Source organism: Aythya ferina (genome assembly GCF_964211825.1).
Source record: "Aythya ferina genome assembly, chromosome: 2".
Classification (NCBI taxonomy): domain Eukaryota; kingdom Metazoa; phylum Chordata; class Aves; order Anseriformes; family Anatidae; genus Aythya; species Aythya ferina.
The window spans coordinates 63,499,345-63,516,929 of NC_140297.1; the positions used below are offsets into that span (position 1 = coordinate 63,499,345).

At 43.6% G+C, this 17,585-nt stretch overlaps 2 protein-coding genes across 2 annotated transcripts in view; one reads left to right on the forward strand and one right to left on the reverse strand.

Moving 5' to 3' along the window:
* Positions 1-3,849: 3,849 nt before the first annotated feature.
* On the reverse strand, positions 3,850-14,168 carry SFRP4 (secreted frizzled related protein 4). The gene is made up of 6 exons (XM_084510013.1): positions 13,517-14,168; positions 13,348-13,428; positions 13,192-13,257; positions 10,378-10,576; positions 7,379-7,442; positions 3,850-5,093 (listed from the first exon to the last, which is right to left on the reverse strand). Exons 1-6 carry the CDS (start codon positions 13,956-13,958, stop codon positions 4,905-4,907), a joined length of 1,041 nt encoding a protein of 346 aa, XP_084366139.1. The 5' UTR covers positions 13,959-14,168; the 3' UTR covers positions 3,850-4,904.
* A 611-nt stretch (positions 14,169-14,779) lies between these two features.
* Positions 14,780-17,585, forward strand: part of EPDR1 (ependymin related 1) — a 33,716-nt gene continuing 30,910 nt past the window's right edge. Inside the window, exon 1 of the mRNA XM_084509373.1 lies at positions 14,780-15,137. Within this exon, the coding sequence (XP_084365499.1) occupies positions 14,893-15,137 (245 nt within the window). The 5' untranslated portion in view covers positions 14,780-14,892. The remainder of the gene's footprint in view (positions 15,138-17,585) is intronic.

The following is a 17,585-nucleotide window of genomic DNA, read 5'->3' on the forward strand; positions in this document are numbered from 1 at the left end:
ATTAATGAAATCATAATCTGTCAGTAAGATTATTTTAAATATCTGTTTTACTTTAAAATGATAAACAGGCTAGTTCTAAATTTCAAAATGCTGTTAAGAAGAATTGATATGCCTTATTGTAGTGAGAATTTGTGCTGTATTACTTCATATAAAATAAGGGAACTGGAAAGAAAGCTTTTTTCCCCATGAAGAAGATGGAGTTGATCAGCTTGTGGATGTGCACTGCAATAGTGGTTTTCCAATGAAGGAGGTACATGGGCAGGTCAGAACTTGCAAGTATCTATTATCTTCATCCACAGTCCTTTGTGACTGAATGATTAACTTTCTGATTACCTTGCTCAGAGGACAAATGTTGATGTGCTCTGAATATCTAAAAGCAAAAGTTTTCATCATATTGTATAACTAAAAAGAATCAAAATACCCAGAGTGTTGGTCTACTTGGGTCTTTATCACTCTGATATATCCGTTAACCTTCTATCTGTAGTGTATGACATCTGGCATATAAGGTACATTTATGTTTTGATTTTAGTATTCTTATCTAGAGAAGGAGAGTGTGTCCTCCTGTGCAGATGTTTTTCTTTGTGCTTATCGCCATACTGTTTGATACACAAGCCTTTTGACAGTAACAACAGGAGCAAGTCTGATATTAATAGATTACATGGAACACCCTGAATTTCCTACATATCTAACAAGCAAGTTTTAAATACTGTTTCATCCTCTAACAAGGCTGGTGTTTAATTTCAGGGATGTTACAGGAAAAATAGTGGCAGCAGTTGAAATTAAATGTAGTATTGCCACAGAGCCTTGACTAGGACTAATTAGAGGTAATATACCTCTATAGAAACAAAATACTTATTTGCAGGTTCTTGCAAGTTATTGTTTTTTACTATAAATGTAAACAATTTCTAATGTTTGCTGACCCATATTGAAGGATTTGTATTTATTTGTATGATTAATTGGAGTTGATGTGGTTTACAAGAAAACTTTGGTTGAGGAAATATTTTCAAATGTGCATTTACATTCAACCACCAGGCACAACCAAAATATGTGGGTCAATTTTGCATAATTGCAGTAAATATTTTTTCAGATTTCATTCATTTGGAATCTAGGCTACAATGGTAGAGAACATAATTTAAGAGCTGTTTGAGTATTTTGGACTGGAAAATCTTCTTTTTGTTTGTACAGGAAGTATTTCTCAGTTATATGCAGTGACTGGTCAAAAGTAACAAAATTACAACATTGAACTGAATTAAAGTGACCGGGTCATTTAGGTCCTGTTGGAGGGAAGGTTATGGGTTTTTGTTGTTCTTGGTTTTCTTTTTCTTTTTTATGTCATTCATAAAAGAGTTCTGATTTGCATTTATGGCGAGTTTCTAAAATAGTGCCAATTATTCACAATTAGAGCAAATATTTTTTCAGGTTTCATTCTTTTGGAATTGAGGTTAGAACATTCAGTAAAAATATTCAATGGCAGCTCTTACTAAACCGGGTACATGTGTGTGGGAGGTAGCAAGACACTCTCTAGAAACATCTGTTCAATGTTCCAGATGTTCCAGGCCATTTTTATTTTACATTAAAAAAAAAAAAAAAAAAAAAAAAAAAAGCCCCTCAGTAGGAAGGTGGCTATAATAACAAGAAAAAGCATTTGACACTTCAAGTTTTGGCCTGCTAATTTTTCAGCTATAAATGGCTACAATAATTACTTCCTTCTCTCAATAGACACTGTTTGTCCACTCTGCTAAATCTGGGTTTTGTGACTCTGGTGCCAGGGTGCACTGACATGGCAGTGACTACATATGGCTACGGATGTGCACCAGGAGAGACAAGTTTTGCCACATGTGAGGGCGCAAAAGTGGTGAGCTGGCCATGTGAGGGTGGAGGAGGATGCACTTGCCTGCTTGAACAGCCCTTGCTGATCCAACATCTGCTTCGCACCTTTGTAAGGGAAGGGCAGCAGGCTGGGGGACAGAGATGGTCTGGATCTGGACTCAGCCAGCATTTGATGTCACAGTGAATTAATATGTGTAAGAGATTTTCAAACTAGAGTGAATTATATTAGTACTGAATTGGTTTGATTCATGGCTTCATAAAAAAAAAAAAAATAGAGAAAATTATTCTGGGAGAACACACTACCTTAATAATCCATTTCTCCTGTTTGCACATCTGTTCTTTATATTGTGCTATCTCCTGCTTTTTGTTGTATTGCCCTTCCATCTTCAGTATTTTTACCACATCAGAATAAAAGTCAACCTAAGTCAGCATACATAAATATGTCAAGGAATTTGGAAATACTGGGCTTGGTACATAAAAGTTTATACCAGCATAATGAAACACTTAGTGTAATGATGGTAGCTTACAACAGGAATGCTGAAAATTCTCTGTAGAAAATAATTTTTGCATTTTACTTCTTTGATATCAAAAAATGAAGAAGGTTTTATTTTAACAGTAGAAAAAAAAAAACAGTATGCAAAGTTGCTATGAAATCTAGCTAGCTGTTCCAAAAGGTTCATTCAATGACCACACTGGGCTATATTCACAATAAAACTTGACAAAGTGAAATATTATGACTTTTGTATTTGTTGTTTCAACATCACATTGGTATGACTGTCATTCAGTTTTAATGGATATCCCTTTACAGTAATTTGGTACTTAAATTGGTATCAATAGTGTTGTTGATCAAAGCTTAAGATCTCCTGCTGCACAGTATAAAAAATTATTTTAGAAACTTTCCAATCATACTGATCTTTTAGAACATGCTTACTTAAGTTATCATTTTCAAACTTGCCTAGTTTAGTCACCTGCAGTGAAATTCCGTCTCCTTTGATTTCAGTTTCAGTTTTTCCATTTCATCACACAGGATTAAGATTACACCTGTAGTCTGTAATTAGGCACCAAAGTTTGTGGTCTGGTTTTTTTTTAGACATAAACACACACAATTCTCATTGAAGTCAATGGATGCAGCATATGCTCAGCATTTCTGGCACCTGGATTGAATCTTGGATCCAATTCTGCAGATGTTCTGTAGAGATAAATTTCTGCATCTGCCCAGAATTAGCAGTACTGACCTACATAAAAATGCTGGCCTTCTCATATTTTAGCTGACAGTTCAAAACACAACCAATGACCATGTAACCTGCATTGTGTTTGTTTGTTTGTTTTCCCTGAACTACCCTGCATGCTGTTTTTCAATTTTTCTCTACCACTTCTGTCCCTCTGTTTTAAGCATTTTAACTTGCAATTTATGTCTTTGGCCTGTGTTTAGCATATTGCCGAATGTGTTAATGCTACTACCAAAATCACTCTGGCATATTCTGTTTTAAAATTCATGTATGCAAATTTCATTGGAAATCTTGTAATAACATAGATCAACATATTGGCATGATCAGCTTTAACTCTTTGCGTTAACCTACACAGAACTCTTTTTTTTTTAATTTTCTGATGTAGACCATCTCTACATTATAAACTGCAGGTTTGCTTTATAGATATCAGAAATACCATGTCTAGACCTTAGTTTTGCTGTAGTAATTCTTGAAGGTCTTTAAGACATTCATCATGAACTTTTATGATGTCAATGAGGGAAATCTCCTTATTTGTTAACAGAAATCTGACTGCGCTAGCTGTACTGCCTCCTCCAGGTAGAGCCTGGACAGGAACAGCATAAATGACATCTTGGATAATGCCAGTGAGGCTTATATGATCTTTGCTATTTTTAAAAGGGCAGTAAATCTTAGTACATAAATAGTAGCATCTGCTTTGCCTGTGACATATTGCAGGGTGAATGTTACCTCACAATCTGCAAAACTGCAGCTAGACAGTTGTTTTATTCATGAATAGGAACAAGCCATCTTATTTATTTATCTATTTATTTATTTGTGTATTTGGTATCAGAGCAAGATTTAGAAATATGGTATCAAATGATAAAAAATGATCCAAGTGAACATAGAGCCACACAAAGCCTTATCTTTTCTTTAGTACTGTACAGTAGCTGTCAGTTTTGTTTACAATAATGCTTCTCTTCCAGTTTTTGTAACAAAGCTATATTACAGCAAAAATATGTGCTATTTTAAAGAATTTTGCAGATCTGCTTCACTTTAATATGTCCTTTTAAAAAATACTGATTTTTCAATTAGATGTTTAAATATATTTGAAATTATAACAACTGAAGCCAGCCTGAAGTACAATAAAAAAAAAAAAATTAGTTTGCTTTCAATGCATTTTTGCTACACAAACTCAAAAACTCAAATGCTAACACTGTGAGCATATTTCTGGCACACACATAAAAAATAATAATCACTTAATGCATACCCAGATGCTTATTGGTAAGCTATGCTTTTGAATGCTCTGAACAAGGGCCATGATTCCAAACAGCAGATAGATTCAGCTCCGGCAGCTGGAGTAGTTACTGCCCCAGCTCTCTGCCTTAAGTTACCATCTCTCTACTGCTCCTCAGCTGCCATGGTCCCCAACTCACCAGGCTGACCCAGACTAACCCTCCAGCTAACACACCCGACTGCCAACACTACTTTCTGAGCAGAGAAGAGGGGCACCACACAGCTCTCCCAGCCTCTGGAGGGTAACAGGGCAGGCAACCTGGACATGGGGATAAAACTTCTAGCAGCCAAGGTAAAGCCATCTAGAACTGCAAATCAGAACCCCTGTAAACCCTGTAAAGCTCAGTCAGCCTGAATATGCCTACCACTTCTTAGTGCAAACCTATGCTCTATGGCTTGCAGTGGCTTGAAAGGAAAAGCAAACCTTTAAAAATAAAGTGCAGCAAAAATGTCTATGTAGAAACTGCAGTGAGTTTTTAAGTCGATGAGTTCTGGATTAATAAAACATGCCAGTCAAGCCAGATTGTGACCCTCATCATACAAGAAAAGTCTTTCCTTTTGGAAACGTCACACTCATACTTTTTTAGCATTGGCTTCTTTCTGGCCATTTCTCGGTTTAGTGGCCTTTTTGGGGCCACTGACCAGTGGGTTGGTGTTCTTGGTTGCTGGTTTTGGGGGCCCGCTCCGACCACTGCGCCCTGCATTTTGGTTCTTACTGCGGGCCATTCGCAGCTTTTGTTCTTGCAGTCTCTGTTCCCACCTCTGTAGAAGGGCAGAAAAAGAGGATGAGTTAGAGAAAGACATTGCAAATAATTGCATCTTATAATTGTCCAGCACCATTGATACCAGTCTTAACATTTCTGTGCTCTGTTCGGCAGAGCCATCGATCTCAGTATGTAGTATGTATGTTGGCTGTAGTGGGAACCTGACATATTCTTGGGTGGGGGAATTTCCACAATATCAGCTGATGAAAATGACAACTGCACATCTTGGCTGCATGCTGTGTGTGAGCGTGCTTCTCGTGCCTTTCCAGAAATCCAGGGAAGTAGGCATCATGCCATCAAAAAGACAGGGTCTGCTTCCAGGGACTCATTTTGCAAAACTATTATTTGTTGTCTTATTGAAGGTGCTACTTGAGTTTTCCTAAGAAAAGTCTGCAATTGTGAATAATGTATCTGCAGCTTTACTCAGTAGCATCATGGAGAAATTTTGGAAAGCAGTTAGGTCAATGAGCCCACTAGACTACCAAACCCCAAAGTGCAGTGGCTAGAAAACAGGTTTTTGAAGAGAGGTTAAGTGGTTAGGTGGTTCAAAATATGGAGAGATCCACAACACTGTGGCAGAGATTGCAGTCTTTCACCTTTAGAAAGAGAAACACTTGTTTTAAGGAAAGCAAGGTAGATAGTAGAAGCTGGAGGGGGTCTCACCTTTCCCCTCTAATAATGAACTTTCTTGTCTGAAACAAACATAGGGGCTTTGCCCAGTGATCAGAGGAAGAGAAATGCTCTGCAGCTTTCCTGTTTATTTTCTCTGCATTGACCTTGTTGCTACTCAGACTCTTGGCCTGGCTAGAGAAGAGATCAGCCATGCTGTGATTATGTTAACAGATGTGTAGCAGTCTTATGTGGTCCACAGACCACTGAAAACATTCACTTTAAGCTGTAACTCAAGATAAATGTTGGATGCAAGTCTTCAGAGACAAAAGATGCAAGTCTTCAGAAGGAAAGATTGCAACACCTAGCTCCGTGGTGGCTATATTCATGTAGTCAGAGTCATTATACACATCTTCATAAAACGAAAACTATCAGCCAGCATTTAGGCGTGTCCCACTCAAACATGTTTAAATGAGGATTTAATTTATGAAGCTATTAGTATCAGAAGGAAAGACACATGCTTTGAGAGATAGTTTGTTTTGCAGTCATGTGTCTATTTTGACTGTCTGCAAATGAATGTCCAACCAGGTTTCAGGATACAATTAGAAATGAAAAAACAGTGTGAGGAGCCCACTAAAACACACTGTCTGCCAGCAACAGGCCATTAAGTTTACAGCTAACGGATTTCAGGAGTCCAAGTCATGTGTCAGTATTCTCCTAAATCCCATCTGGTATCACCTGCAATTGCAATGTATTTATTTTTTAAAAAATTAAATCACATTTTCTTTTTCACACATAGGTTTAACACGAGTAAAAGAGGAGAAAGGGGGAATGATAAAAGCGTCATACAGGTCCCAGCAAGAAGTTGCTACATAATCTAAAAGCTCCTACTGAAGTAAACATGTAACCCTTTTCCTCCTAACATCTATCCATGGGCCGTAATTAAAGTCTGTAAACCTACATATCTTTAAGGCTCTGAAACCTTTTCTGAAATACAGAAATAATTTTCTTTCATCTCTAAAAGTGTGAGGAATCCCTTCTTTCCATTAGAAAGAGTTTACAAGCAGGGAATGATAACAAGTGAGGGAATCCGCTGCCTCTGTCTCACAGGTTGCTGTAGTATAGACTTTTCCCTCCGTATTCCTAGAAAACAGTGAGAGGATGCTCAATACCTTCAGTGGGTCTTCAGTTGGAAATAGCTGGTGAGAAGTCTGTGTCTCAAGCCTGCAGTCTTTAATGCAGCAAAGCCCATTTATCAGGATTTTAACTACTCTTCTTAAATAGTGTGTACTATATATTCATCTGCATATCACCTGGCAGTTACTTCACTTAGCAGTGATTATAAAGTCCTAGCATAATTGTTGTAATGAGAGCTCACACAAAAGTCATCCAACATACTACTTAGGGACAGTTTGCAAATAAAATAGAAATAAAATGTTAGAGACTCTAAAATAAAAGACTAAAATTTTCTCATTTTCACTTACATTTATATGTAAGTATGCATAGAAAAATAACCTGACTTTTGGAGGTATTAAAATGTTGAAGTGAAAGTAATAATACCCAGAGGTGTTCTACATATCTAAATGTTAAGCAAGATATTCAATGACAAAAAATGCACAAAGATGTTTAACTTTTATCAAGAATATCAGCATTCTTTTCTCTGATTGTATTTACCTTAAATCTTTTGTTTAGTTGATCTTTCCATTTTTCAACTAGACATCCATCAAGAAGCATCAACCTGAAAATTAAGAAACAATAGATGTTACATATAGTTCTAGTTTTGATTGCCGAGATGTCATTCCAGATGAATTTGCACTGGTTGAGGTTGAAACAAACCATTGGATACTGGTACTGATATAGGAAGATGGGCAGAAACATATTTCAGACTTTCAAGAAACAAACAATAAATATATAAATAAACATAAAAGCCATCACTTTCCTTCAGGTTTTATAGCCAAAACTACAGCACATAAGTAGTACTGAGAAAACATTTAGAGTCCTCTGTCTTCACCTGCAACTATTCAGTGGTGGAAAATTGTCCTGTCTTGATTGCAGTTAGCAAAAAGTGATGGGTTGGGTAACATCTTGTGAAACTGTTTAAACATCTTTCACATAGATTTCTGCTTATGTTCACTATATATGTTTGTGTGTGTGTGTATGTGTGTATGTGTAGAAGAGCAGTTTAAATGAATGCATTTGACTTCTGAGTTGGAAAAAAAGCTAGGTTAATATGCACCACATCATACAGCTCCTCTGACAAATGGTAACATTACATAACCACTTATAATTGTCTCCATTAATACATGTACACTAGGATGGTATTATGTATTTGCTACTCATAGCTACTTAATGAGTGTTTTAAAGTGAATTTGGAACATGTATGAGTATTGCTATTTGTCTAGCAATGAATTCTGGCCATCTCCTGTATAAAATACTGAGTCTAGATATTATGAAATGAATGAAACCAAAGTGTAATTATGAAATAGTATATGCCTTAAAAAGCTTCTAAAGTAGTTTAGTCTAAAGCACACTTTCTAAGTCCTAAGCTTGAAACAACTATTTTGTAGAAGAGGGCTGCTGATGCAGTTTCTGTATCTTCTCTGCTGCTAATTTTTGTTTGTTTGTTTGTTTTGAGATACTGGCCCTTAATATGCCATTGTACAGCATTTTGCTGGTGGGTGAGGTTCACACAGCACAGCGGGGCCTGACTCCCCAGTGTCCATGAGCAATGCTGTCACTCACAGCAGTTCAACAGGAGTACGAAATTTTCCCACTCATAGCCACTAGTCACTGTGCACCCACTTTGCCCAAACATGAAAGGGCCACAGTGAGCACAAGCCCTGGAGAACCAAGACTGACATGATCCACATCTCCTCTTTGTTCCGAGGAGAGGTTGGAGAATTAATGTACAGGACTGAAGGCATGGACACAGCATGATGAATGAAACTGTGACACAATGTACACCTGATGGACAACCTGATGCAGCTCCTGCTCAGGTCAAGTTATCTAGTGAAATCCTATTCCTACTGATGGGAAAGGGGTGTTTCGCTATTGACTTTGGGAAGGCTGCAGCTTCCTCCCATTTTGCCTCTGACATGTTTTTAAAAAGCTACTGTAACTCAAAACCTCCCGTTTACATACCACTGAGTTCAACAGGAAACACATATAATAGCTTATGTTTCTTTTGCAAATCCATATAAAATTAAAAACCTCAGTGACCTTTAAAAAACATCACAAAATATTTAGAGATCGCTGTGTTTTCTCCATAGTAGGGGAGAAGCTGATTGGGATCTTTCACTTCTGAAATCTCTTCCCCTAAGAACCTCCTGAGGGTCTGCTCTGGCAAAGCTCTGCATCTCAGAGCTCCTCAATAGGTATCTTGGTCATACCTTTTCTGCCTGACCCAGGGTATCTCTCTCTAATGTGGCCAACACAAGTAGAGGGCTCTAAACAAATCTCTGTGAAATACTTCCAGATCTGGAGGGCCAAGCTGTTATATGATAATACAAATACTCATAATAATATAATGTTTGCAAGCCCATTAGCTCACACACAAAATATATATATATATATATAAAAAAAAGTTATGGTAATAAGGTATGATATGACAACTGTTAGAAATGCCTGTAAAAGACTTCTAAAATATCATGACTGAAAATATGATTATGGCCCATCAAGCTCTGCAAGCAAAAGTTTTATGATCCTTAGAGCTGCACGTATTCCATTATCAGTCATATGCAAAAATAGCTTGAACATTTTACAAAAAAACTTACCTCCAACCCACAGCATGGAAACCAAAGTACCTATCACACCACAACCTGTCCTGTTGGGATCTGTTGCTACTGGTACCCTTGGGGTGCTAACAGGGATGGGATGTTGCCTTCTGCCTCGAGAACCCAGAAAGAAAAGCATCCTGCAGTGCATCACTCCTTCTGCTCCAGACCAGCATGCTGGATTTCCTTCCGTGCCTGGGGCTAGGCTGACTGCCAGAGGCAAGGTCTGGTAAAGTTAGTTTTGTTTTGTCTTTTAATCTTACAGCAGAACTGGCAAGCTGCACTGAGAGTATTTACTTTTCATCTGCCATCCGGGCAGGAGAGCTCCAGTGGCTGCATCTTTGGCCGGTCCCAGCGCAGTTGTGGGATCAGAAACATCTCGCTGATGGCATCGGTCCGAAGTATGGATAGGACAGCAGAGAAGGCCTGGCCCTGACTGCAGCTGCTCTGCCGGCTCCCTCGGCTCCTGTGTCCCCGCCCTTCCCCTCCCGGAGCTAGTAAGGCAGAACTCTGCTTTCCCTTGAGCCACCGCACAGTCCTACCAGCACGGACCACCATCAGGCTCATAGAGTATGAAGCCTCTCACGCCAGTGGCCAGTGGTCCTAAAACACCCTGCCAAACAGCTGGAGGTGCTTTAAGCAGCATGCCACCAGCATCAAATGATACCAGGGGTTGCACTCCATCTGTGAGCCAGGTTTTGTAACACCACGCTGTGGGCTAGAACTGAAATTAACTACATGGAAAAAGTTAATCGCAAAGGTAATTGAAACATGTAGGTGTAATATTGACTATAGGCTTGCCAACCAGGCTCGTGACCAGAAAGGGAGCTGTGCTGTCCCTCCTTCCCTCCCACCACAGCCAGCAATAACACCTTTCTGAACTGCACAGCGAGTGCTCACCTTGAGCGCCACTCGTAGCACATGATGAGGACATCCTGCTTCGGCTGCAGAGGTGGGCACTGGCAGGAGGAATTGGTAATAAGAGGCACTTGGGACAGAGGAATCGGCATTGAAGACTTCAGAATGTCTTTTACTTCAACCACGGTTGTTATCTCATTGCAGTTCCCCTTTTCCACACTTTTTACTTTAGCATGGATGACTGCAATTAGAAAAAAAGTGGCGTAAGAACAACAAACAGTCTCAGAAACTTAAACACAACCTAAAATTAAATAAAACATGTTAAATTGAAAGCTGTTGTTTTGGCTGTGAAACCAGAACTACTTCTCCATGTGTGGGCACATACAGTGGCTTAGAATAACAGAGGCCTGATCCCAATTTGGTTTTCAGCAGGACTGTTGACAACTGTGAAATTAAACATGTGCTTAAATCCCTGCCAGATCAGGCCAAGCAATCTAGCCGGGAATCACACGCACAAACAGCTCCTTTGACTCAGCCATGAACAACCCCTCGCATAAATCAGAGCTGTTCTATAGCCACGTGTTGCTACTGCCAATTAAGCGATGAATAATTTACCTCACAGACTGTTAACCTGAATCCAGCCTTTGCAATAGCAAAGTCATTTCAGTGCAGGTTGCATCCAGGAACTCAAGTCTTCTCTTGAGTGTAAGAAAGAAAGGAGGGTTTGAAACACGTACTAAAAAACGATGAGGCTTGGCATTTCTGTGATGCACCCAGTTAACACCTTTTTCAAATTCTTTTACATTCAGATATGTATCAGTAGTAAGATTCTCACATAAAATAAACTCTGAAGAGGGTTCTTCTCATTCTGAACACATAAGCATTCACGTTTTTATCATTTATTGAAGAATCTGCATAGCCACAAGAAGAAGAAACTCTGCAGATTGCTCTGAGGATGACACCTGACCGACTGTGTGACTCCCTCAGCACCCTGGGGGTATCGGCCACTGTCCTGAGGTGAGCACCAAGTCACAGAAATGAAACAAAAATTTTACATGAGGGACTTTGTCTCTGGGAAAAGTCAAAATAAGAAGGGTCCTATTATCAATCACAAAATTCTTCTGTGAAAGAAGAAAGAGAATTTCAGTTTTAGAGACTCACCATCCATTTTCAAGTCTGGTTAAAGCCAAGTAGTATTTCAGCTCCTGCATAACAGGCGTGTTCGGTTTTATTTTTTAAAATGTTTACCCATAGTATTTACAAGAAATTTAGGTGGAATTTTCTTTTCAGCAGTGAATGCCAGTATTGGCCTTGCACTGTTAGCATAAAAGATATTTGATGCAGGGAGTGATTTATGAAAACATTTTGAAATTATACCTAAGGGTATAGCTATGGGCCAGTAATCAGCTCTGATGCTCTCAGTTTTGACAACTAAAAAAAGTTCTGACCAGATAGAAATACAATTTGTCTATATATATTGCTTTAAAGGATTTCAGGAATTTTATTTTATTTTTTTTATTTGCAGCTTGTTCTCCCTTGTCTTGTTTCTCAATCCCTTTTCAGTGTGAACATCTAATTATTTTGGTGGAGGCTGAATAAAAATCTACCAGTCAAAACCAAAATCTTGATTTTGCAAATTCAACAGAATGAAATCCTTCAATCTTTCTAAATTTTGAATCCCAACCCATAGTTTTTATTCAAGCAACACTCCACAAAAGTCACCGGAATCAGAATTTGTGTGGCTAACACCTGTATTTCATTTCTGAACAGTCATTTTATAGCACTTTTTACTCATGTATTTCAGACAGGTGGGGAAGTTAATTGTCCCACCTGAACACATCCCTACAGCATACTGAGAAGGACTAAGGCATTACATAAAAAGAATATATCTCATAAATGTACCAAAATGCCATGACAAGAAAGTATATAAACTCCTTTCTAAGTTAAATGCTCAGTTTGCTTAGTCCCACCAAACTGATTTGGATTTTTTTTTCCAGGTACTAACAAAGAAGCAAATAACTAAAAACTTACTTTCATTTGATATCAGACAAACAGGAATTGACTGGGTATAATATTCCTATTGCAAAAAAATATAGTACTTCCCTTGAAGAAACAGCTTCTCTCTGAGAAAAAGCCCATACAGTGCAAAAGACCGTTGTATTGCATGTTAAATTAATGGTTAATAAGGATTTTTCTATTGACATTGCAGATATTTAATCTGGCGTTTATCAGATGTTAGCTACCATTCTTCCAGACTCTTACCATCAGAAAACCTGGCAGTGGGGATGGGAGGGTAGGGAGGACAGGATGAATACTTACTTGTATCGCCAATATATCTTGAAACATAAAAAGTTTTCTGTCATGCAACATAAAAACTATGGGCCAACTCCTTGCCAGGCCGGTGCCAATTGTCACTGCATTCAATTAATCTGTGACAGTTCCCAACCAGCTGAAGCTCTGGTGGTGAGTGAAAGGATACACAGATTTGTAAATCACAAAGTTTTACCCTTTTTTGGTCTCATGCACACTTACGAGCTTTATTTAGGTGAAAAACCTCTGTTTACCCCACCTGCTGGACAAAAACAGGAGCTGGCCAACAGCACATCGCCAGGTTTACATTAGCTGTTGCTGCGTTCGCTAGTGACCATTACAGTAGCAAGAACAGTTTCTGCAGGGCGACCTGTCAATCCCAGTGCACACTACTGACACTTCCCTTGGAAAAATGCTACGTGCTTGGGTTTGGAAGGGGAAGCCCAGGCACCCTTAGGTTTTCGGATGGGACCTGGCAGAGGGGGCAAGCATGTGGCGGGGCACAGAGGAGGCGAAAGAAAGTGGGGAAAACCCTCCCAGACTTACTGTAGCTGTAGTTCTTGGCCAGGTAGGTCGCCAGCGTGGGCTTTGTCTTTTTGCACCTGCATCGCTCTTCAGAGGAAGAGAAGGGGAAGCGGTTAAGGGGTGCAGGAGTAGGTCTGGCAGAGGGGAGGGGGACATGGGGAGGACCCCTAGGCTCACCCTGGCCTCGGCTCCTGCACTCGGTCTGCGGGGGTCCGTCGGGCACCAGCACACCCTGCGTGAAGTCCGTCCACTTCCCATCTGCAAACAGAGGGCAGCGGAGCCGTGGCTCGGGGGAATGCTCGGGGGGGATGCTCGGGGGGCACCGGCGGGGCAGGGGGTGGCTCACCCTCGGGCAGGTCGGTGACGATGGCCTCGGGGGAGATGCAGACGCCTCGGTCGTAGACGGGGAGGTCGTCGCAGGCCAGGCTGTCGGGCCAGCTGTGGTTGTAGCGGCGCATGATGGGCTCGCAGCCGTCGCGGGCGCGCTGGCAAACAGAGCGGCAGGGCTTGATGGGGTCGTAGAGGAACTCCAGCGTGCAAATGGGGGCGTACATGGCGCAGAGGAAGAAGGAAAGGACCGGGCTGCAGCCGGTGCCCACCAGCTCCTCGTACTGCTCGATGGCCAGGACGGCGTTCTCCTGGGTGCTGTGGTGGAGGTGGTTGGGCATGCGGGTGATGTTCCAGGGCATGGGGCGGCACATGGGGATGCGCACCGCCTCGCACGGCGCACCCTGCGCCCGTGGGCTCACCCGCAGCCACAGGGACACCGCCACCAAGGCGCGCAGCATCCTCCCCCGCCTCCTCCTCTTCCTCTTCTTCCTCCTCCTCCTCGGCCGCCGCCTCCCCGCGGGTCGCGGCGGCCGACGGGCGCGGAGCGGCGCTGCCTGCCGGCACCCGGCTGCGCTCGGCCATGGAAATCGCGGCACGGGCTTTATACCGGTGGCACGCGTGACGTGGGGCCCGGGGGAGGCCCGGAGGGGACCCGGGGGGGGACCCGTGTGCGTGTGCGGGCACCGTGACATCAGCGCCACCCGCCCGGAGCCCCCCGGCGGCAGCACCGCGCTCCTCGGGGGCTCCTCGGGGGGGGGGGGGGGGGCGGGGGAGGGGCAAAGCAAAGCAAAAGCATAAAAGCATCCTCTTTTTTCTCTTTTTTTTTTTTTTTTTTTTTTTGGGGGGGGGGGGGGCGTGGACCTGACCCCGTCTCCCGGGGGGGCTGGTCCTGCCTTCCTCCGAAAGACACGGCGCAGAAACTTTTATAGATATACATTTATTTATTTATTTATTTATTCTTTAGAGCTGCCGTCTAGGGGGTTGTGGGGGTAGCCCCGGGGGTCTGGGCATGCGGGGGGGAAGTGTTCACTTTTTGCTCTCTTTACTCTGGATGGGGGCCAGCCCCCCCCCCCCTTTTCCCCCATCTTCCCTCCGTGTCGTCGAGAAGTGACTTGCCCCCTGCCCCCCCCCCCCCCCCCGTCTCCCCGTGGTGCCGGAGCCGTGTTGTGAGGGGGGCTTGGGGACACCGGGGGGGGGGGGGCCGGGATGCTGACGCTTGGTCTCCCCCGACGGCAGGTGCCACCTCGGCCGCCAGCAGGCGACGTTGAGGAAGCGGGGGGGGGAATAATTTTGGGAAGGGGGGGGCAGGCTGCGGCCTTGCGGGTTTGGAGGCGGGCCGCCCCCGCCACTCCTCCCGGCTCCCCCCCCCGCCGTTCCCGGTGCGGCGGAGCCATGGCGCTGCCCGTGCCCGTGCCGGTGCCAGTGCCGGTGCCGGTGCTGATGCTGGTGTTGGGGGGGCTCCTGGCGGGCGGCGGGGCCGGGGCCGAGCCGTGCCAGGCCCCGGGGCAGTGGGAAGGCCGCACCGTGTTCTACCGGCACGGCACGGGCCGCATCACCAGGGCGGCCGTCTCCTACGACGGCCCCAACCAGCGCCTCCGCATCCTGGAGGAGAGGAGGGCGCTCATCCCCTGCAAGAAGTAGGTGGTCAGAGGGGTGGGGGCGGGCGGCCCCTGGGCGGGGGGAAGGGGGATCCTGCACCCCCCGGGGCTCGGGGCGAGGCGGGAATGCCGGGGGGGCGGCCCCGGGGGGCGGCTTGGCCGCGGCGGGACGGGGGAGCCAGAGACCTGCCCCCTGCGCCGGGCAGGAGGGGGCCCGGCACCCGCACGGTGGTGTCTGGGGAGGGACCGGCTGGCAGCAGGCCTGCAGCCTGCCTGCTGCACAGATACTGCTCTCCACAGCTGCTTTCTTCCCCTCCTCCTCCTCTCCTTCTCCTCCTCCTTCTCTTTCTTCTCCTTCTCCTTCTCCTTCTCCTTCTCCTTCTCCTTCTCCTTCTCCTTCTCCTTCTCCTTCTCCTTCTCCTTCTCCTTCTCCTTCTCCTTCTCCTTCTCCTTCTCCTTCTCCTTCTCCTTCTCCTTCTCCTTCTCCTTCTCCTTCTCCTTCTCCTTCTCCTTCTCCTTCTCCTTCTCCTTCTCCTTCTCCTTCTCCTCCTCCTCCTCCTTCTCCTTCTCCTTCTCCTTCTCCTTCTCCTTCTCCTTCTCCTTCTCCTTCTCCTTCTCCTTCTCCTTCTCCTTCTCCTTCTCCTTCTCCTTCTCCTTCTCCTTCTTCTCCTTCCCCTTTCCCTTCATCTTCCCCTTCCCTTTATTATTATTATTATATTAAATGGAGCAGAAAAAATAAAATATATCCCCCAAATGCACAGTAAAATGTGGAAAGATTACCCTCAGATCCATGATGTTGGGGGGTGGGTGGGTGTTCTAGCTTAGTAATTTGCTGACAAGTTTGAGTCATGTTTTTCTTCAGTCATTCCCGGTGCCTACAAATGCTAAGTCACCACAGCGAGGGTGAGGGCACCTCCATTACCTGTGGCACAGGGGCTTGCCCACATTGTTCAGGGGCTCACCCATGTTACACAGGGGCTTGCCCATTTTGCACAGGGGCTCAATCACACTGCACAAGCTGCCCAGCCCCAGAAGACCTCACTGTTCTTAACTAGAGTTGATTGTGTCTGCCAACACAACAGAATCACTCCTTCATCCTGCATTTCTTGATTTGATGGAAAATAAGTGCAGGAAAACGCCGGCTGAAGAAGGACCTGTGTCTCCCCAGCCTGACAAGCCCAGGCCCTGACAGCAAGATGCGATCCAGCCAGTGAGGCCTCCCAAGGTGCTGAGTGTCGGTCACACGCAGACACCGCGTCGAGACATATCTGCTGTGAGGCAGCCACTCCACCTCTCCCACCTAAAAATTGCTCAAATAATAGTGCATCACAACTGGGGATGAGTAAGCCAAGGTGAAGGCCAATCTAGAAATGCTGTGTCATCCAGCCCAAAAGTTCTCTGCTGTTGAGAGATCAATATTCCTTTTTGCTCCTGGCTTTGTTCCTGCCAATAATCAACTCTTTGCTAACATCATATAGTCAGTGTTTTAATCTTTCTGAAGCATGTACTCCCCCTGGGTGTTTTCTCTGACAGTCTCAAAACAGGCTCTAGAAATAGTTTTATATGAATCTTGTGGTAAAGGTTCACTTTCCCTCAGTGTGATTTTTTGCTTTTCTTTATTACTATTTTAAATAGGAGCGATATGAAGAATGGTAAAGGTAACCTACAGTGGTTTGGTGGTGGTCTGCTAACATACAAAATACAGTCTGATGTTGCCCATGCTCATAGTCACTTTCTTTGAGAAGTCCCAGGTCAACCTTCACATTTGACAAGGGTAAAACTGCTCTACAAAGCCCGATGCAAGTCTTTTCTAGCTCCTAAGCTGTACTGAGCTCATTTCTTTAAGCATATGTTTGCTTTATTTGAAGACTTTATTTTAAGATTGAACAATTATTATACATTTTCCACTCAGGGCCAGATTTTGGCCTTTGCCAAGATCTGCTCTTTTTTGGGTTTTTGGTAAATATTTTCTCTGGACTCAGTTCTGTCTGGGCTGATAGTGCTAGAGAGAGGCACAGTGCAGGCAGGTGCACTGGATGCGTCCCGCTGTTGGTCTTGCCTGCATTAATTTTTTGTTGTAGACAATTTCTGACCTCAGGCATCCCTGCTGTTCCTGGGCTGACCGTGTTTTCTGTCATCCAAGACCAGAGGGTGGTTTTGTTATGAGCGCAGCTTGTGTCTGCTAAGGGTGTGACCCAGCTTCCATTGAAGTCAACGGAAGGACTCCTATTGATTTCAGTGTGTGCTGGATCAGGTCTGGGGCCGTGATCACAACTTCATTTCACATTGGACACAGTGAGTCATAAACTGAACCCTTCAGAAGTTAAAGGCGAGGGGATTTATCCTGCCTTTTGAGAAAAAAACTCTCTCCCACTCTGCTTTGACATTGACAAGAAAAGGATAATTACACTGGGCAGTGACTACAAAAGCAGTAAGAAAAATAGTGCTATCTTGGTCTCGGGGAATTTCAGTCTAAATTCTCACAGA